General features: G+C 46.7%; 1 protein-coding gene across 1 annotated transcript in view; it reads right to left on the bottom strand.

Annotated features, from left to right (window-relative positions):
• GRIK4 (glutamate ionotropic receptor kainate type subunit 4) overlaps nucleotides 1-22,787 on the bottom strand; it is a 1,036,684-nt gene that overhangs the window by 97,021 nt on the left and 916,876 nt on the right. Inside the window, exon 12 of the mRNA XM_086958780.1 lies at nucleotides 19,505-19,618. Coding sequence (XP_086814906.1) covers nucleotides 19,505-19,618 — 114 coding nt within the window. The remainder of the gene's footprint in view (nucleotides 1-19,504; nucleotides 19,619-22,787) is intronic.

Here is a 22,787-nt window from a genome sequence, read left to right as displayed (position 1 = left end):
TTGTCTATTGGAGTGCAGTGATCTCCCTTGTTGGTAGGGATGCAGTCTTCTTAAATATAATTAATCTTATCTTATCTTATCTTAATGTTTTGGTAAAGCGCTACAGCTGCCCCGGCAATGAGGCGTCCCGGCGCTGAAACCCAGATCCGGTCCTGAGCTAGAGGGTCCAGGACAGAGGAAAGTTTACAGACAAGGGAATAGAAGAGTTTTCACTGCCTTCCGAAAAGCAGATAGGTTGTCGATCGCGCGAATATGATGTGGTAGTTCATTCCACATCTTGGCTCCCAGGAACCTAAAGGAGCGTCCGCCCATGCGGCAGAGTTTTATACGTGGGACGCAAAGAAGGTTTTGGTTGGAAGATCTTAGGTTCCGTGACGGCGCATAGGGAGTGAGAAGGGGTTGAAGCAGAGGGGGAGTGTTAAGTTTGAGAATTTTGAAGGTCATGATGAGGGTCTTAAACTTGATTCTGGAGTCAACCGGGAGCCAGTGCAGGTTTCTGATGGTTGCTCTGGCTGAGCATCTGCGGGGAAGGCCGACCAGAGTTCTAGCGGCCAGGTTCTGCACGCGTTGGAGTCGTGCTAACTCACATTTGTTGGCGCCAAGAAGGAGTACATTGGCATAATCTAGACGCGAGAGGATGGTGGCTTGGATGATAAGTTGGCGGGTCTTTGCGTCAAAGAAGCCTAGTATGTGGCTAAGGCTTCTCAGTAAGCCAGTGCAGGTGCCGGCAACTTTCTTGGTGTGAGCTCGAAAGTTGAGTGAGTCGTCCATCCAGACACCCAGGTTTTTCACTAGGGTTTTGGGGGGAGGGATGGTACCAAGAGAGGATGGCCACCAGTGCTCATTCCAAAGGCTGGTGTTTTTGCCAAGGAGAAGCACCTCTGTTTTCCCGCCGTTGAGTTGTAAACAGTTTGTGGTCATCCATTGGGCGACCGCAGAGAGTCCGTTTTTAAAATTAGAGGAAAAGTTGGAAGGTCCATCTGAAAGGGCGATGGCCAGTTGTGTATCGTCAGCGTACGATACCAATGTCAAGCCCCAATCTTTGGCCACTGCCGCCAGAGGCTGAACATAAAGATTAAAAAGAGAGGGGCTTAGCGCAGAGCCCTGCGGGACTCCCTGTTCAATAGGGTGGGGTTTAGATAAAAAGGGGGGGGCAGAAACTCGAAAGGACCTATTCTCGAGGAAGGATCTGAACCACTCCAAAGCATGGCCCGTTACTCCAAAGGTCTCCAGACGTTTAAGAAGGATGATATGGGATACCGTGTCAAAGGCCGCGCTGAGATCCAGAAGGATCAGCGCAGCACTTTGACCGGCATCCAAGATCGTCCGGAGGTGCTCTGTGGTGGCTAAGAGAGCAGACTCAGTGCTATGGCCTGGTCTGAACCCATTTTGTGATGGGTCCAGGATGTTGTTTTTGACCATATGCTGGGATAGAGTGCTGTTGACATGCGCTTCAGCGAGTTTAGAGAGCCATGGAAGCAGGGAGATTGGACGAAAGTTCTCCGGTTTAGATGGATCTAGGGTGGGTTTCTTGATGATAGGCGAAACCCACGCTTGCTTCCAGGCAGATGGTACACACGCTGAAGTAAAGGAGAGGTTCAGGATGGCGGTTAGCACTGGTAGAAAGAAGTTGAGTGATTCTAGGAATTGGGCCGGGCGCATGGGGTCTGCGGGGGAGCCAGATTTGACTTTATTGCATAGTTTGATGAGGATGTCTTTGGAGATTTCTGGGATGTAGGTCAAGGTCGAGTAGCTAGGAGAAGCGGAGGGATAGCTGATGGTATTAGGGTCGTGCTGGGGGAAGGAGGTGTAGATTTTCTGCACCTTGTCAACGAAGAACCTAGCAAGTTCATCGCACTGTTGCTCAGAGGAGATCGTAGGGGGGGGTGTTTTGCTGCTCTGTAGTTCTTGTACGAGTTTGAAAATTTCTTTCGCGGGGGTGGGACTGGATTCAATTTTGTTGGCGTAGAAGGCGGTCCGTGCAGCACGGATGGCTTTATGATACGTTTTCTGTAACAGAAGGTATTTAGCTTTGTCTTCTTTATTGTATTCCCTACGCCAAAGGCGTTCTGCCTTTTTACACTCTTTTCGTAGATTTTTGAGTGTGTCGTTGTACCAGGGGTTAGATGGCGAGTTACGACCTTTTGTCCATTTAGCAGGGATAAGACTGTCTAGTCCGCCCGTAATCCACTCGTGAAACGAGCTGTAATTAACGTTGATGTCCGAATTAGCGTCAGGGTGGAAATCCCCTAGTGTTTTGTGTAGGTCCTCTTGAGACAGTTTATGCCATGGTCGTTTTAAACGGCTGGTCGATGTCGTATTGTGCCTGCTTTTGTTGACCGGAATGGCCAATTTAATAAGGGAGTGATCTGTCCATCCCATAGGAAGGGGTGGCTCCGAGGTGAGTTCTTCTAAGTTAGAGAAGACTGGGTCTAGGATGTGGCCAGCTAGGTGAGTTGGAGTGGAGATGAAGGGGTTTAGTTGCAGTGCAGAGAGGTCTGCAAGGAGTGTTTTGATCGTATTATAATATTAATAATAATTAATAATTATTAATAATAATTAATAATTAATAATAGTAATATTAGAGCTTTGAATTTGACGTGACTAACAATGGGCAGCCAATGTAGACGATGCAAGGAGGCTGCAGCAGATGAGCGAGCCAGGATCCTCAGGATCAACGGAGCTGCCGCGTTCTGACTGATCTGCGGGTGGTATAGCGTGTATGGTGGTAGACCCAACTAAAGGCTACTCGCATACTCTAGCTTTGAGGTTACCAAGGCATGAATGATGGATTTACAATTTTCCTCAGGAATCAGATGGAGCAGCTTTCTGATAGATTTCAGAGTGAGTAAACAACTGGCTGACACTCCTACCCAAGCATCCTGCCTGGCCGCATCACTTGGGCCATTCCTAGGTGAAGAAATGCAAAAACTGGGGTGGAGTTTCCCGAGGAGTGGCAAAACCACCCAGCCAGTCCCTCACCTTGGAAAAAAATCCTGGGGCGGTCCCGGTATTCAGTATTTATATGTTTCATATGACTTGGGAACTTTACACAGGTGCTCTGCACCCCTACAGTCACTTCTCATAAATGAAAGTTTGCTCCAACACTGATACCCACCACAAAATGGGCACCCTTGCTCGCCCCCTAATTTCCTTTTCTTAACCCCCCCCCCATAACATGTTTTACTGCTTCCAGTCTCATTCAAACCCACCTCCTTATTAGGGTGACCACCTGACTCCAGGATTATACGGACGCTGTTTCCAGTTCTGGACTTTTGTTTGACAGCTTAATGCATTCTGAGTGTTGGAGTTTTGTTTTACTTCCATTGAACACATTAAACTAATAAATCAGTGGTTTGTGGGTTAAAAGCTCAGGGCTAGAGACAGTGTCTATAATGACCCAGAGTCAGTTGGTCACCCCTCCCCTTCTATGTTAAAACTCAGAATTGTTAATGTGGGTTTCTCCCTCTCAAGTTATTACCACCCCAAAGTATCCTGGACGAAAGTGAAAGTGATGAAGGACATGTGCTTTCTAGTGCAGAAGGTATTAATCTCTTTTGTTATCTTGGTCAAGCTTGGCAATATATTTGCACTATGCCAAAGACAAGCTGAAGAATAACTTTTTGATATTGTATTGATAACTCTTTTTGATATCTGATTAATTATCCCAAGGCACAGCACCTGAAATGTGTAACCACAGGGAAGTAAAGAAATGGCCCTTGACAGGGTCACTGCGTATTCTCACCGAGAAGCAGCTGGAAACTATTAGAATGTTGGTGCCATGTGTTTTTATTTGGACTCCACGTGGAGGTGTGCTCTTTAACGACAGAGTCCCAGGGCGCTAGCGTTTCTCCAGCCTTAGCAAAGCCCTCAGATACAGGGAGACTCGGCAGGCCAGTGTTGTTAATCGTTCATCCTTTCTTTCCTTGATTGGTCAAATCCAAGATCCTTCCACCAACAAAAAAATCCCATACAGACTGAAGTATGGAGTTTATCCTTCAGCAGCCCTTTACAAACATTATATTATCATTTTTTTCCAGAGACACTGAGGTGGACCATGGACTTAGGTGCCACAAATGTGACTGCCCACCTCCTGCTCGCATCTTCTCTTTACAGGTTCCAAATGCCTCAATGTATGGAATGTAATGGCCCTCTGACTGTGGGGCATAAAGCTTAATAACACAAATTACCAGATGAGTAAACACGAATTAAGTAAATAAGAAAAAATTGAGACATTAAAAACCTCCTTCAGTCAGATATTGCAGTTCCCTTAGAGAGCCCTAGGTCCGACTTCATGTCACCAAACTTCTAAGGAGGGACTGTATCCCCTACCTGATATCAGAGCTTGCCAGAGAGACTCCCCCTTTTCATGTCATAGCTCCCCTCTCATCTCACGTTTGAGGAGATAGGGCATCCACCTATTTCCAAAACCACAGTCACAGGCCTCACCTTATAACTGTCAGAAGAGGGCAGAGGTCGAACTGGATGGGAACTATTAGCTTTTTGTAAACCTCATTCATAGCCTTTTACTTAAAAAAGGTCACAGAACTGTTAATATTGACTTTAATATGCTAGAGGCTGAAGGGGAAGGAGGGATCTCTTCATGTGTACAAAGAAGCAGATGGGTGGCTAATGGGGGAGAGGGGATGCAGTTAAGTGCCCTTTTTTGCATGGTTGCCCCCACTTTTTGCCAAACTGTTGATGTACTTTGACTGAGTGTGCCCTGGGTTCTTGCCAACCAGGTACTCAGGGCCCATCTTCTTTCCCTAAACTGTACTGTTGCAAAACCCAATTGGCAACTCTCTAGCCACATGTAAGTCCCTTGTAAAAGGTACCATGGTACTAAGGGCACTGTGACCAGGGAAGGCCTTTAAGGGCGGCAGCACTTATCGTGCCACCCTTAGAAGCCCTGTACCTTTACACACACACACTGCCATTGCAGGCTGCGTGTTTTTGTGCAGAACAAAGTGAAGAGTCGACATGGCACACATCCTTGTGTGCCATCCTACAATCCACTGCCCTGGCATAGGTAAGCCACCCCTCTAGCGGGGTGCACTATGCCAGTGTCTAAGTCAATTCTTAGACATTGTAAGTGCAGTAATGCCATAAAGAGTATATGGTGCTGGAGTTTGTCATTACAAACTCCAAAGCACCATAATGCCTTTACTGCAAAACTGGGAAGTTTGGTATCAAACTTCTCAGCACATTAACCCATACTGATGCAGTGTGAAATTTACTGAAAAATGCACTCAGAGGGCATCTTACGATGCCCCCTGAAAAAAGATCAAACTCTAGTGTCCTGGCTGAGTGGCTGCTTGCCAGCTGCCACCACCAGACATGTTTCTGGACCCCTGGGTCGAGAGCCTGCTGCTCTCGGGGTCCTGAAACAATGCACATCCTGGGAAGAGGTGCCATGCCTCCTTCTTCAGGATGGGCAGGGTCCACAAAGGGGAAGCTTCAAAGGATTGCCGCTTTTGTGAACTACCCCAGGAATTTGCTGCTCCTAGCAACTGGCCCCCACTGGTTCTGACCCCACTTTGGACGGGAGAATCAGCTGGAAAACTAAGCTAGGAGGAGAGGTGTGCCCACCTTTGCCAATCCCACCCCTCAGGTGAGGGAAGCGAGGTGAAGCACAACTCTCAGTCCCCACCATCTTACAGATAGGGGGACCCAGCCAATCAGAGTGAGGCTTATGCCCACCTCCCACTGGAGGATGGCATAAAGGGGGTGTAACCACCCCAAGGAAGGGACCCATTGGTCCTGAACTGTACCTACCTGTAACGCCTCTAAATCTAGTATTAAGGGGCAACCCCAAACCTTGCCTCCTCAGACAAGAAGAAACAAGAAGAAGAAGGACTGAAGAGATGTGCTGAAGAAGAAGAGGAGGGCGCCAAGGGCTTTTGCCCCAGCCCTGCCAGTCTGTCCGGACCTCAACCTGCTCCAGCCAAATCCTGCATGTCCTGCAGCCAGCAGCCCCCAAGAACCCAGACAACCTGACCTGCCTTCCCAAACCAAGACTTTGTCTCCTGTGAGCACCGGATTTGCTCAGTCACAGATTCTGACCCCGGCCAAATCCACGAGCCTGCACCACTCTGCACCCAATGGCCACAGCCCGAGTTTGAGCGGCCCAACACCATGAGGAAGTCTCCCCCATGATCCTGACCTGGGATCTGGTGATCCCTGACCTGCCTCGAGTCTCCAATCGACACCTGCAGCCCCTTTCTGGAGGATCTACCCTACCGTGACCGGAGCCGGTAAGAAAAAACAGACGCCTAAAGGCACCCCTGCACCCAACATTCAACAGGCTTGGGTGGCGCAACCGACAGTGTCCCAGCATCCTCAGGCATCCCAACTTACCTCACCAACCGGTGGTCGCCCTTAGAAGATCTTTGTCCCAGAGCCTGCACTATTTGTTGCAACCGGAGAATCCCCATTGAAATCAACATGGCACGCAACGCCAAAACAGCACCCTGCACCCAGCTGCCCCTGTACCTCTGCAGGTGCACCTTGTTTACTAACTCGGATCCCCCTTTGCCCTGAGCCTAACACCAGAAGCTTTGCTCCCACAACCTTGTGGCCTGCTCGTGAGCAGCCACCAACCGAAGCCCCCCTATTCCCAATTGGATAACATTGGGCCTCTGCACTCTGCACCCGGCTGCCCTAGTGCCGCTGATGGTGTTTTGAGAGTGCATCCTCAACCCTAGGGAAACTCTGGTTCTAACCTCAAAAACCAAACTCCCACAACCAAGTACTTACCTGTAAACCGATAACATCATTACCTTCTATAGGATTGCATTAACTGCTTTTCTTTGAAAATTCTTTTAAGTGTGGAGTTGGTTTGTATTAAACCTTGAAAAACTGCAAATGTACCAGAACTGAATTACTTACCTTTTGTCTAGGAAATGTCCCAGTGTGATATCTAGGTATATCACACTGAATAGCAAAAGTAACTTAAAAAGTAATCCAAGAAGTAAAGTGTACAGTAATCTACAAAGTAACTGAAAAGTAATTTTGACTATTGAAGGTAAATCAACTAACTGAATTTGAACCTGCATTCAACTGTAATTGACTGCATACATCTTGCAAAGTATTATTTCACTTACCTGCACCAGGAGTGACTTGGTCTAGAAATAAAATAACTAAATATTATTTTTATACAAACAAAATTGGTCGGAGTTCAGTTTTTGAGTGTGTGACATAATTTCTTGCCTGAGTGTGTACAATAAATGCTTAACACTACCCTCTGATAAAACCTTACTGCACGCCCACACTACCACAAATAGAGAGGAAGGTATTATCTACTTTTACCTCTGCCTACCTTTGGGGATCCACTGGACTCTGTGCACACTATACCTTACTTTGGTATAGTTTATACAGAGCCAGCTTCCTACAGGGTGCCCTTTCATTCTCTGCTTGGTATGAGGCATGATTTTCCACAGAAGTGTAAAAGTGATAAGCCAGATGAGCACCAAAAGGTGAACTTATAGAGGACAATGTTAGCAGGCGGAAGCACCATGACTCCCTGTGGAACTATTGTAGCACAAGTGACGGATGTGAAGAAAACAACTTTATGTAATTGTACTGAACAATTCTGCATCCTGTCTCAATTAAGAGTCAGGCGACAGAAAGTTCAAATACATTAAACGATTTGACCTTTCACAGACTTATAGAGAATTAAGCAGATTTTTAAACAGTGGTGTAGCAAGGGGGGCGGCCCGCCCCAGGTAGCACGAGTATTGGGTACGGTGGACTCCCGCCTTACCTGCGGCTGTCGCCAGCAATCTACCCCCGCACCCTCCCCCAACCTTTACACACGGCCGTGGGGCATCAAATGCAGGGGCAGCCTCTAGCTACGCCGCTGCTCTGGCAGCTCAAGGACAGTCTGGAAAGCTATTTTGTGTGCTATGGATCTAAAGAGGAGATAAGTCTGCATTCAACTCTCCCTCAGAGTGAAGGGGCGTAGTGTAATTTCATAGGTAATAAACTGGAAATACATGGGCAAGAAACAAAAAATGCACTTTTTAGTTTTCAAATTAAATTGGACACACATTAAATTTATGAAGAATAGAAAGTCCTAATTTAATGAATACGGGCTTAATGAAAAGGAATGAGAATTGAAAACCAAAGGTTACAAGCAACACTTCTTTAATTTTTTTCATCTGTTCTTAAGGGAACATGGTTTTATAGAGTTTACTAAAATGAGACAAGTAATAGGTAAAGACGAACAATACAGTACTCATTGACAAGCCATTATACTACAAAACATGGAGACCGGCATGGGTTTCAAACGTAGGTCTAGGACGATCAGATCCATGTCTGATGTGCAGGGTACCCATAAGTAATACACTTCCACACAATGAGGCCAGAGTTCATTTACATAGTTAGTAGTTATTCTGAAAATCTGGCATGGAACAAGCACTCCTGGACCTCTCTTGGACACTTTGGCATAGAAAATGCACCCACGAAAACCAGTAGTGTAGCGGGGGGGGGGGGGCATACAGCCTGGGTGGCCCATGTTTTGGGGGCTGCGGCCTCACCCGAACCCCCGCACTTACTTGCGGGTTTCGCAGGGGCGGCTGCCACAGGAATCGCCAGCACCGCCCCCTGCTCTTTCAAAATGGCCGCAGTGGGGCGCCAATTGCATGGGCCGACATAGGAGGACGAAGGCCTAGCTACACCAATGAGTAAAACATGTTCTATAAGTCCAACAAATGCACAGTCACTCGTGCATGCAGGCCAACAAACATACAGGCATCAGCGCATACTTAACTATGCACAGCAAGGGGGAGGCTAGGGTGTACATCACCGCAGCACAGGAAGATGAGCTGCATTGGTGTACTGTCGCAGGGAGCACTAGGCGACGCCTCTTGGAGCACTGCGTTGTGGACACTCAGGTGTGGGCTTCTTGACAGCTCACTCTCAGCAACACAGTGACATTCAAAGTGTGGCTTTATAAGAGCCCCAACCTTTGCAAAGGTGTTTAAACGTCAACAATGTATCTTCTAGATATCAAATAAAACCTTTTTGGACTGTCAGTAATATGTGCACCTGGTCCTTATATTTTATATGTAGTTATTAGAAGATAAAAGGCCATTAAAACTGTCACATCATTTGTCACTCTTTCCAACCAAACGTCTTGCACACAGACTCCTGCCCCTAGTCTCCCCCCCTCCCTTTGCATTTAATAATACATTTCCAGTGCTTAATTTGTAAAAAAAAAATCAATAAATAAAGTAAGTGCCCGGGCACTTTTCAGGAGGCCAATGCAGCTTGCACCGGGCATTGTCCCTGCGAGTGCTGCCAATGGCAGAACAAACACAACTACTAGCCAACACACTCCTACAAGTGTGACAATTTAGACTATTCCAGGCCACTCAAAGCTATACAAATGGTGGCGTGAGCAGCATGTATCATTCATATATAAAATGGGTTCTCGCAAACATTTTCCAGGGGGCTAAAAGGTTTTCTTGTCATGTGATCGAGGGGTCAATTGATGTTAGGTGGGGGCGGGGGAGTGTAAGGTGGGCTGAATTGCACACTATTAAGCAAGAAAACATGGGGTCAGTCCTGGCTTTCCCACTTGAATAAATTGTGTGATCCTAGACAATTCACTTTACCTTTTTTACCTTCTTTTTCTTCATTATCACATTTAGGAGAACCTTGCAACACATTACTTCAGGAAGTGCACTGTATGGAACCTTCTCTTGCATTGTATTTGCTAAACTATAATGTCATCCATGTATAATAGGAACCCTTGCCACTCAGATGGTAAACATAGCAACTGACTTGCCTCTTAGTTCACTATTTGCAGTGTTGCCAGGGTGGAGGGGAAACATGAATGTTTCTAAATTCGCATTTGCAAATTGACACTTTAAAGAAAAAAATCTCTATGTACTAATATAATCTAATGTACTAAGACGAAACACTTCTGCTTGTTAATGCAATACACTTTTTGAATTTTGACGAGACTATCAGATTTTTATAGTTGCAACATGTCTTTACAAACTGAAGGTGTTCCTAAGTTTAAATGGTGCACCACACCTTTTTTACTTCCGTTAACTACAGTTAAGCTGTATATAAATGTGCTCCCCTTTATTTAACATATTTCTCAACGTTAGTGCTGAGTCGCGAACCAGCAGCCTCATGATGCTGCTGACCAGGGGGCCGCATGTAAAGGTCAGGAGGGCCGCATGCGGCACCTGGGCCATACTTTGTGTATCAATTATGTATATTGAATTATTAAACATCTGTTGTTGTGCTTATCTCAAAATTAGGCAGACAGCACCACCATGTGGAAGACTGTCATAGGTACCGGAGTGCCGGTGTTGAGAATTTAGTGCTGTGCCGAGCACCGGAAAACACCTGCTCAAACTAAGCACTGCCCCCAAATAATCACATATCCCCTAGGAGACACACATTTCCTAAGCTCATATCTTACAGAAGGGGATGGTGCTCCTAATACCTACATTGTAACATTAATATAGCACGTACTACCCCCATGAGAGGACACTGAAACACTTGGAATGGGATTTCTGGCTGGCCAAGGCTCACTCCTAATCAATGTAGCACAAAATCTAAAAATAGAGCACACAACCAGTAATCACTGGTAACAGGTAAGTACCACCTACGCAACCCTAACCACCTTAGGAGAATATTACGCAGGGAACCAGGACCTCCCTAGCAACACCTGTACTAGGAAGAACAACCACCTAAGTATCACTATACATTTGGGTATAAGCATGAACATATTACACATGATGCTTCACAACATTCAGAGGTGTAGGGAAGGAAAACACATGATGCATAAACATACATTCAGCGGTGTAAGAACAAGGCACATGACGCATCAAAAATACATTCAGAGGTGCAGGGAAGGAAAACACATGATGCATAAACATACATTCAGCGGTGTAAGAACAAGGCACATGACGCATCAAAAATACATTCAGAGGTGCAGGGAAGGAAAACACATGATGCATAAACATACATTCAGCGGTGTAAGAACAAGGCACATGACGCATCAAAAATACATTCAGAGGTGCAGGGAAGGAAAACACATGATGCATAAACATACATTCAGCGGTGTAGGAACAAGGCACATGAGGCATAAAAACACATTCAGAGGTGCAGCACAGAACAATTCGCAGAAATTACATAAGCCACAACCTGTGACTGTCCCCAGGACAACTGGCCTCTCTGGGGCTAGGACGCCCTGTGTCCCAAATGTCAGGGCAGGCTGCAGGCAGCCAAAGAAGAAATACGCCAAGCCTACACGTAGCAGCTGCCCACTACGTGCTGGGCAGCTGTAGAACCAATGGGGCCAATGTTGGAGCCTCGTGGGCTCAAGAAACAATACTGCGACTGGGAGCCTCGGGGCTCTGAAGAAACAATTGTGGTGCCCTGGAACCTCTCAGGTCTCGTAAACAAATGTGTCGCCAAGAGCCTCTCAGGCTCGTAAACCAAATAGGTCGGGTTGAGCCTCTTGTGGGCTCCAAAACAAAGCAATGCCCCCGGAGCCTCTCTGGGCTCTTTAACAAATGCGGCTGGTCGTTGGAGTCCCTCCCTGGGGGACTCGAACACACGTGAGGCCCACGGGCCTCCCAACACTCCTGGCCTCACACTCGCGGGGAGGGGCGGACACCGGCAATGTGCCCCGATGCCCCCCCTCCCCTTCAAAGCACTCCCCGGGTCCTTGCGGCGGCTGGGGCTGGAGAGCTCCCGCTCCTCGGGGCTCTCCAGCGTCGCGGCCTCCTCTCGCTCTCCGGGGCTCTCCCTCGCTCTAGGGAGCCCTGGGGGGGGGGACGGCAGATTCACTTGGGCAACGCAGGAGCGCGGAGTAGGCTCCCGCCGCTTCCTGCTTCGTCTCGCTCCGCGGCGGGGGGGGGGGGACTTCCTGATCTCCTCGGGCCGGCAGCCAATCACGGCGCGGCCCGGGGAAAGACGTCATGGGGGTATCCCGGGCCGGCAGCCAATCCCAGCACGGCCGGGGGAGGACGTCACGAGGGGTCCCGGGCCAGCGGCGTTGAACTCGGAGGTACAACGAGGGGTAGGCTCCCTCAAAATCAAAAATAAAGCGAGGTGGGCACTCTCTGGGGGTCAAGCTAACAGCAGCAACCCGGCAATATGCGGCGTGGGCAGCCGCGAAAGTGGAACACAATGCTACAAAGCGCTTAGGGGCAAAATCAAGCGCTCCCAGGCGCTAATGTAAAATAAAGCGCTCCCAGCGCTAGGGGCCAAAAGTAAGCGCTCCCAGGCGCTAGTGGCCCAAAAGTCAGCAACAAAGTCCTTCAGGAGTCCAGGACATCAGCAGTCCAGGGGCTGAGCAGGGCCCAGGGAGGCAAGCCTTCCCCTGGGCCCCAGCAGCAGCATGCCCCTGGTAGATTCGATTTGGAAACAAGAACATTTTGTAAGGAGACACAGCCCCTTTTTATATAGTGAATTCCTTTGTCTCAGGGTGCAGGGTGGGGGAAAAAACCAGTCGCAGCTGGTTTTGGAGCACTGTGATGTGCTCAACCACCCTTTCCTTTCACTGGCCAGGCTAGGGTCATCAGTCGCACCACAGGGGGCGGAGCCAGCATTGTGTGGGGAAAGCCCAGCCCTATTCAGGTCCCAGGTGCACCACTCCCTCACATCACACATGCTAATCTCAACACTCACCACCGGGGCAGACACATCATGACTCATGGAGCCTGGCACACCAGCCAGCTCCAGCCAATCACAAGCCAGCACATTCACTGCACAGACAGGCACACTTCTAGAAGTGGCACTTCCATATTAGACACAAACACGCTGCACACACCAGCATTCAATCACACGAGTCCGCAAATACCAGACTCGAGCCGGCACACCCCACGCATCAGGAACTACCAGGGACACATAAATTCCCCATGCATTCCTATGGGAGGGCAGGCCTATCTCACCACATGCACTCAGAGTGCGCACGCACTTTCCACTGGGACACAGTGAAAGTGCGCAGAAACCAAGAATCACCATCCCTAGGTCACATGTAAAAAGAAAAAGTTCAGGGGTGAACCTGCCATGGCTAGCGTGTTACACTGCTTACGGTGCATGGTTGCATAAAATACTGCTGAGATCCCCCTACTTCCTCCTTTGATGCTTTCATAGCGCACAGATGTGGCACCTCCTGTCTTGTAGTTTCTAGAGGAAACCCATTTTTCTGGGTTTATAAAGACAGGAGAGCCTTTTTCTCATGAGATCACATGCCTATGGTACACACTTTCTCCATTGGACATCATGCCCCCGCTCCAGGAGAAACCACCTTCTTCTCACCTCATCTTCTATTGAGCATCTCCCCCGCTCCGCGCAGGCTCCACATTACCCAATAATGAGATTGAAAGACCTACCTGGTCAGACGCCGAGCAAGAAGCCAGCGCTATTAGAGTCCGTGGGTCAGAAATCCATACTTATTACATACATCTCAACAAGTGAAATTGAGAGAAATGACAGCGCCTTTTAAGGCTGTCAGATATGGTTATAGGTGATGCAAGCCAGGGAGTAGGCCTAGAGACGGAAATATTGGGGACAAACTAAATGTCAAATTAAAATGAGTGGCTAACCTGTGTGCCACGGTCCGTTTTTGTGCAGACTCTTAGCAAAGAAACCCTGCATTGTCTTTAATTTTGCCTTTCTTGCATAAGACTACTGTGTCTTTGTTTTTGTCTTAAGCTGTTTGAATTCATGTACTCTACCTAGGTTCATTCCTGCCGAGGGTTTGATGTATGCACATACAGTATTATGCATGGAAAGCATCTTTCCTCTTACATCACTTGAGCCTCATCATGCTTTCCAGTCTCCATCTGCCGCTCTTCATTTCATTGAACATGGGGAGGGAATAAGTGGGGCAGATCATGTTTGTCACTGAACAGGAGTCGGACGTTTGTGAGTTTGCACCAAATGGAGGGTTCACTCAAAGATTTCGCAGTGGAGCTCTATATGAAGAATCAGCAGCCTTCAGTATAAGCTCAGATCCCACAGTTTTCTAAACACTTTCCAACAGTTAAAGGAGAGATAAACTGTGTTCTGCAGGTCCCTGTGGGTTCCATCTTTATTGGGTGGAACGTCAAATTAACCCTGAGAAAAGCTATTGACATATTAAGGTTGGTTTGAAACGCATCAATACCTATGTCTTGGATGTCGATCAAAACGCAATCCCTCAGTCTATGCCCCTTGCTACTTTAATAATTAAAGTTGTAGCATATGATTAAAGAGCCTGCAATATATAAATTGCAACAAAATTGTGAAGTCATCTGTCCATTTATACAAAAATTCGATTTTCATAAAGAATTGGATTATTAATTTGTATGCACACACTGATAAATATGTTTGCATATTCATACAACAATTTCTAAATCATTCTGAAACTGGTTAATGAAGCCTAACTGATTGAAATCTTTACATCTCCTTTCAGAGACAATGCCCAATGAAAGAGACACAGTACCCCAGATAATGGCTCCACAAAGCAGTGAACTGCACAATAGACAACACACCCTTCCATTTTGTGGGGGTGACAATGATTTCGCCAAATGCAAACGCCATTCTTGCTTCATTCTATTTCCCTGTCACATTTTCTGGCTTCAATGAAGTAATTTGACAAGATGTTCGAATAGCGGCTTTAAGATCTCGCCTCCATTCAGCCACTTTCTCATTTTTACGGCACCATAAATGTCCAACATTGCATTTAGATGTAGTCAATCGTGGTCCCTACCTCCCAGACCACAATTTGTGTTGCTTTAAATTGCTGGCTGTATGTTACTTCTCAGCACTGTCCACGCGCTGCCCGTCAATGAGCCTGGGCCGCCTTGATTCTGTGCGCCACCATCCGTCCCCGCTCCCACCGTAAGGACTGGAAATACATTGACTTTCTTCCATTATTTCAGAAGCTTTGGCGTCAATGTCACCATCTGCCCTGCCACCACCTCTCCGTGGGCTGCTATTATCCAAGGATGTACCTCATCTGGCCCCATTGCCTCAATGACCCCAGGTTTCACAAGCTCCAGCGGGGTCGTTTCCTCTGCATATGAGCTGTCATCTTCTTCCCTTGCATTTTTTCTTCCATCAATCATCTGTCGCTATCATTTTCTGTTGTGAATGCTGAACAAAGTGTGAAATAAATAATTCAGTGTTCTCTCCGTTCTCTTCCCTTCTCCCTCCTTCCGCCCCAGCATTTTCTGCTTTAGTAATCTACCTTAATGTGGCATGGTCCTCTATGTTTTATGGATCTGGCGAATTTCTCTGCTTTTAGGGCTCCGTCTCAGTGTTCTGTATCCCTCCTGGTGACTCTCGAAGATATATATTGTGTCTGTTTCTGTTACCCGGGCTGGGGTGGGGGAGTTTCCAGGGGACTTCAAGTGGGACACAGATGGGTCCTTTAGGAATAATTAAGGAGATATCACTTTTGCCTCCTCTGTTAAACCATTTGTAAATAGGGATTTATTTTGGTCACCATTAACTAAATATTTAACTCCTGTATTACCTCATCATTCTGAAAATCTTCGGCCTCCATAAACTACTATTGCCTCTGCTTTCTCCTCTACATACATTTTTCACTATTAAATTGAATTTTATATGTTCTAGGTATTTGTTTATTCCTTAAGTACGTTTATTGTTGTTACACAATCTTCAATTGTAGATTTGAATTCTATTGCCCCTTCCTCCCCCTTCCTCGCTCCCTATGTTATTGTCAAAATGAAAATAGCTTTCCACTCCGTTTTATTGCCTGTTTTTCCCTTTCTAATATATCACAGATATTTTGTATATTTAACACTTTCCATGCTCATGACGAGCTGAGCTCGTCATGAGGCACGGTGCTCCGGTGCTCATGACGAGCTCAGCTCGTCATGAGCCATGCAATGCTTGCATGCGGGGATAATTCCCCTGCTGTGCTGAGCATTCCACGGGAACCGGTGCACCTGTGACGAGCTCAGCTCGCCATGAGCACCGGAGCGCCGTGCCTCATGACGAGCTGAGCTCGTCATGAGCATGCGCGTGCTGTGCCCGCCCCCCTCCCCCCCAGCACAGCGGAGGAATTACCCCCCGCAGCGAAGGGGTTAAGACCTATTTTTTATGTAGTTGTTATTTACTCAATAAAGCTTCTTAAACCCAAAAAGCAATAATTACAGGGGAATTGACAATTCCTCATTTTACCCCAAAGCTCACCTAGATATTTCAATCCCACAGTGTTCCTGCGGATCTCCTAATTCCAGAGGGCTGGTACCTGCGGATACTGATCCAATGGAAACTAAGAAGGACCCAGTACTCAAATAGCTTTGTCATCCTCGTTCACTCCCTTCTAGTCAAAGGTGTCACTCTGAAATGCTACATAGCTTTTTATGACCCCTGGCAGGGGGACCTTTCTGTCACTTTCTGAGGATGTGATGATGACATCTCTTTTTCCTTTGAGAAAGGACTGGAGCCTCGATAAAGAAACCCTGGTTATCTCCATGGTTCTGCTCCAGCCAAGTTCTCTCATCATTAGCGACACTCACCATGCTACCATGTTACAGACAGATCTCTTCTGTGAGGCGGGCTCTCTATATAGGGCACCAAAGCAGAGTACACTGTGCAGAGTCCAGTGAGTTGCAGATTGGTATACAAGGCAAAAGGAGATAATACTAACACTATTTGTGATAGTGTGGGCGGTCAGTTAGGCTTATCAGAGGGTAGTGCTAAGTATTAGTTAGACTCACAGAGGCAATAAATAAGATACACACTCAAGAATAAATCCCAGACCAATTTGCAAAAATAACATCTATTTTTATATAATTTTTTCGACCGAGAAATGTGATCTACAGTAAGTACTTTTTAAGATAGCAATTTTTAAAGTTTGAAAATGAATTACTTTTGTGCACAATTATGCACCATTGAATTAAATAGAAAAAAATAGAAAACTGCATGTAAAATCATACATGTGGATCTCAAGGTTCACCTTTGGAATTTAAGTAAGTAGCAAGGCCAGGCCCAATGTTTCACCAGCTGAATTTTCTGGAGCGTCCCGGAGTTGGCCAGGAGAAAGGAGCTGAGTTTGTTGATAGCTGGTGCGCTAAGAAGAAGGGGGCCACTTGAAAATACACTGCACAAAGGAACTTAAAGGCAAGTCTGAGGGGTCCCACTCGAGTGAGCAGGTTGAAAGGGCATCAGTACCATGGGAGGAAAGCTGGATCATTGTTACCAAGGCCGGTCGGGCCGGGTGCAGAGCTGATAGGTCAGCCGGACAGCATGCATCAAGATGTCCTCGCAGTCAGGAACAGGCAGCTTGTAGAGGCGATTCCAAGACAGCTGGGCCACTCACAAAGTGGGTCTCAGGGTCTCGTTGTCCCTCGACGGATGCTTCTTCCCCGGGCAGATGGAGTACAGAATGGACTCTTCGTCTCACTGTATGCTGAAGGGGGTCCGGTACTCGAAGTATTAGCATGGCTCCAGTAGGTCCTGGAGCCATGCCACACTTGCTGGGGGGACAGATTCGACTCTCTGGAGCTGAAATACCTCTTTTGGCTTGGATGCTGTATCTGAGTCGCAAGTCAAACAGCAAGTTGACAAACCGGACTTTGCAGTTTGGTACCTGCGGTCTGCAGGGGAATGGTACCTTAACTCCAAGGGAGTTCTTTGGTGATTTGTAGAAGGCTGGAGTGGCTCTAGGTTTCTTGTAGGCCTCACAGTTGCAGGACGGGACAGCACACCATGATTGCCGAGTCCTTAAGACAGCAGGCAAGGTTTGCCCTCAAAATTCTGCCATCCCTAGATGGAGGGATAGGAAAAGTTGTGCTCACATCACCTGCCCCACCTTATGGGGTGGGGCTGGCTGAATGTGGACAACCCTCCTCATCTAACTCATTTTCTCACCACATGTGGAGCAGGAAAGAGGGTTGGCATCCTCCACTATCTAGAGATGCCTGGGTTGTATTTCAAAGGCGGCATCACCTTTGAAGCTTCCTGCTTAAAAGGCCATCCTGGCCTGGAGGAGGTTTAAAAGCACCTCTGCCAGGAGCAGCCTTTGTTCTGGGCCTCTGAGAGCTCTGGCCCTCACCCCATGAGGTCATAAACATGTCTGGTGTTGGCAGGCTGGCAAGGACTAGTCAGAGACCACACCAGTGCTTGATAGGTTTTCAGGAGCCCCTTTAAGCTGTCTCTTGTGTGCATTTATTAATGAATACAACACTGACATCAGTGAGGATTTATTAAGACCAGATGTTTAGCACCAAACACCTTAGGGTACAGTGAAGCCATCATGAAGCTAGAAACTCGTAATGACAAGTATCCAGCTCATGCACACTCTATGGCTTCCCTGTGCACTTACAATATCCATGAATGGACTTGAAATTGTAGGCTCCTATCTGTTCATGCAGATATGCCAACACATGGGATATAGAGCACCCTGCCTTAGGGCTATAAGGCATGCAGTTGGGGTGACTTACCTACACCTCATGCAGTGTATGGGTGCATGGCACACAGGTGTGTGCCATGTGGACTCTTCACTTTTCTCTGCACCCAGACATGCAGCCTGCACTGGCAGTGTGCATGGTCTTGACAAGGGGTCCCTAGGGTGGCACAATTGGGGCTGCAGCCCTAGTGGACCCTCTTCAGTCCCAATGCCCTAGGTACCAAGGGCACCATTTACTAGGGTCGTACAGGGGTTGCTGAAGTTGTATCAATTGTGGTACCATATTGGGAAAGAACACTGGTACTGGGAACCTGGTTGACAGGGACCTAGCATGCTACGGTCAAAATTGTATCAAAAAACAGGCAAGAAGTGGGGGTGTACTGCAACAAAAACTCAATTTCCCACATCTTCTCCCTAAAGTCACTACACCATTTGTAAAGTCTGATGTCAAACACCATTGCTGCCATTTTGGCGTGGTGCAAGATGTGATCCAGGTCATAGGACAGACTCAGGATCTACTCAGCGATCAGCTCACCTACTGAGCAACGTAAACCCTAAGACACACTCATGGACTTACTATGTTACTGTTGTATGGGATGTAGTGAGTTAAGCTGTAGGGCAGAAGATGGGTCTTATAGATTGGGACATGTCCAGTGACTCAGATTTCTGGAAGGAATGCTGATCTTACAATTTAAACCAGGAAGAGAATATAATGGCTGAAATTCTAGACTAGAATGAAAGACCTTACCATGTAAATGTGATCCAAGGTCTATTGACCCAGACCTTAAGAATGATTGACAGAGCTTACCATGTGAATGCGATACGTGGCCTACTGAACCAGATCTTAGGATTCATTGACGGAGCTTACATGTGAACGTGATACAGTGTCTATCGTCCAAGACCTTAGGATTCATTGACGGAGCTTACCATGTGAAAGCGATACAGGGTATAGTGACCCAGACCTTAGGATTCCTTGACGGAGCTTACCATATGATCGCGATACAGGGTATAATTACCCAGACCGTAGGATTCGTTGACGGAGCTTACCATGTGGACACAATACAGGGTATAATGACCCAGAGCCTAGGATTCATTAACGGAGCTTACCAAGTGAACGCGGTAGAGGATGCTGATGCCCAAGGTCATGAACGGTTTCGTGAAGTCAATAACCTTCTCCCTCTCGGCTGTGATCGTGAGGCCAGCGACAGCTAAGTCTGCTTTCTACAAAGTAAAAATCAATATGTCAGATCTGATCAACATTGACGCAACATCTGTTATACGTATTTAAGTGGATCAGTAACTGCATGAGAGTGACAGCGTGTGTGTGTGCTTGTGTGCCTGCATCTCTGTGTGTTTATGTATGTATTTGTGTCTTTCAAAGTGGGTCTGGGTATTTGTACATATGTGTTTCAGTGTTTGGCCCAGCAATGATTTATTTTGCAACCTCAATGTGAAGAATGGTGTGGGAGCTGGTGCCAGGATGCTCTGTCTGAGTGACCGTGCGCTTTGAAAGTACCCTTTTCATTCATTCATGTGTGTCAACATGTCCGTGCATGTTTCATATCAGTCTGGGTATACAGGCAAAGGCATGCACTATATGTATCTGCGTGTGTCTGCCTCCGTATGAGTGTTCATATGTGCTCACGGCCGACCTTGCTTCTGTGTGTTTGCGTGCCTCACTTTGTATCGCTGTGTATCTATACATTTGTGCAGCTGTTTAAATGTCACTGTGTACATGCACGTGTGCATGTGTACGTGTCTGTATGTCTCTGTGTGATTTCTGTATATTTGGGTTTCTGTGTATGCATATGAACATGTGTATGCATGTTTGCGCATGTCTGTGTGCGTGGGGAAACGGCCTCTACAACGAAGCCGTTTCCACGAAATCCTTTACCACGCATGCTTTACAACGCATGCGTGGTTACAACGAGAGGCTTTACCACGCATACCTTTACTACAAAATACGTAGTAAAGGCATGTGTGGTAAATGAAAAAAAAAAAGCGGGGGTTTGGGGGGTCTCCCCCATAAAAAAAATAAAGCGTTGGGATAAAAAGGAGGCTGGGGGGGGTCTCCCCACCCCAAAAAAAAACTTACCTGAAAAGCCGAAGTGAAGACGAAGCTGAAGCAATCGATGTCGTTAGAGAGGAAACGGAAAGTAACTTCCGCTTCCTCTCAACGACGTACGACCGACGTAACCAAAGAAGAAGGAGAGAAGGCGAGTTAAAAGGTAAGGGGCATTTTAGTAAAATAAATATATATATATATTAAGGGTTAAGGGCAGGGGTAAATATAAGGAGTGGAGGCAGGGGCATTTAAGGGGATAGTTATAACCTTTATCAAGAGTATGCCCTCACCATGCATACATTTACAACGAAAAACGTTGTAAATGTATGCGTGGTATAGGTATATTCGAGGTAAAGGTTAAGCGTGGAAAACGAATTCCGTTGTAACGCATGCGTGGTAAAGGCATGCGTTGCAACGGAATTCGTTGTAACGTCATACATTCGTGTGCGTGCATGTGTGTGTGTTTTTATCTATGTGACCTTGAATAAGTCTCTGTGCACCTGAGTCCCCTTAACTGTGTGTTTGCCTGTTGGTTTGCGTCTTTGTGTATTTTGTGCCCACCTCTATATGCCTTTTTCATGCACGTATCGGCCTCATTATCTTCAAAACAACAGCGCTCATTGTGTGTATTTATTCGTTTTAAGTGTTGTAGTGATCAAGATCTGCGTGTGACTTCAAAATCACAAGTAAATATATCCCTTTGATCTGGACACACACATCTGCCCTCGGCTTTTCGCCCCTACTGCTATCTGACCCACATACAAAGAGCACTTCCAGGAAAGCACCAAGAAATACCATTAATAGACACATGGTGGGTGTATGTGTGACTATTTATAAACCCTGTGACAATCTTTAATTCAGCACCGAGGAAGCAGGCACTTAATTACATTCAAACCAGATTATGAGACACTTTGTGTCTTTTCATTCTCCGACAATGGTTCTTAGTTTATGTAGTATGTACCACAAAGATGAACTTGCTCATTTTTGGGTTCAGCTTTCATACAGAAGCAAAAGCTGCAAAAAAATCACGGTGCCACAAAATGTTTTTTACATGTATTTGTTTCAAATTAATCTGTTCACCAGTGGTGGAAATTTCCAAACCTGGGGCTCAGACAACAACACAAGTTTGAAGGTTAGATCTGGGGTCTATTTACTAGAAAGTGGTGGAGCGAGGCGTTAGCCACCTTGGCTTAACGACGCACTCAGCCATTTCCAACAAGCAGGGCTGCGCTGTATTTACAAGGATACCGTGCAGCCCTGTGTTTCCCCCTGCGCTGGTGCTAATTTTAGCTGCCTAGCGCCAACACAGACACTCTTGCACCATAGTGCAAGGGTTCCTGCATTGTAGGGGAAGATTGTTTATGTGCAAGATGGTGGCACACAAACAATCTGAAATAGCATTTTGAAACTTCTATGTGTGCTGCCCAGTGCTGCACACACAGAAGTTGCAAAACGTAATTCTTTTTGTTGATTGTTCATCTGCAGGAAGGGTCACCTTCCTGCACATAAATAATCAATGGAATGTTGATGTTTTTTTTCTTCTGCACAACATAGCACACAGAAACAGCAAAAACGAGGAGAAATAAAACATTTCTCCTCTTTGGGCCTGGTTAAGACCAGGTTTTCCCTGGTCTTAATGTTGGCGCTGCCCCATATTTAACTGCCCTTGTAAATATGGGGCAGCATCAAAATCAATGGGTGTTGCGGTGGAACGCCCACCGCAACACACACTGCCCGCCCCTTTCACTCAAAGTATAGCGTGAAAGGGTGCCTTGTTTACAAGGCAACAGTATGCCACATTAAGTGTCATAACGCTGCCTTGTAAATAAGGTGAAGCACATATCACCACAGGAGCGTCACTAAAAGTGATGTTCCTGTGGCGATAGGGGCTTGTAAATATGCCCCCTGGTATGTTAGCAGGAGACAAAAGGCTATAGGAGGCGCCAGGTTGAAGGTCCACCCAGCACCACAAAGGACGGTAGGGCGTGAGATCTTGGTTCATGCAGCGACAATCTGACAAAGCCTTCCAGAGGCGAGCATTCTTCTTAGACATGACACTGCTGGCTCTTGGGAGCAAATTACACAACAGGGACTGGTTCAGAATTGTATCAAACACAATTATACAACACAACATGGCGGGCAAATGTATTCTTTGGAGTTGGTGTTTTTATATAGCACTCATACGCCCATAAGTTTCATGGTGCTACAAAGGAAGGCAGGTATAGCCAGTGAAATATTTATCTTCCTTGTGCTTGAAAAGGCACATTACTAAGTCCTAAGTGCAGTTGCCAAAAGGTAGTTATAGTTAGGACCAAAGTTTCCCAA

The sequence above is a fragment of the Lissotriton vulgaris genome, chromosome 2_1 (genome assembly GCF_964263255.1).
Source record: "Lissotriton vulgaris chromosome 2_1, aLisVul1.2, whole genome shotgun sequence".
NCBI classification, from domain to species: Eukaryota; Metazoa; Chordata; class Amphibia; order Caudata; family Salamandridae; genus Lissotriton; species Lissotriton vulgaris.
Note: the sequence above shows the minus strand (reverse complement) of the source record. Positions and strands in the feature narration are given on the sequence as shown.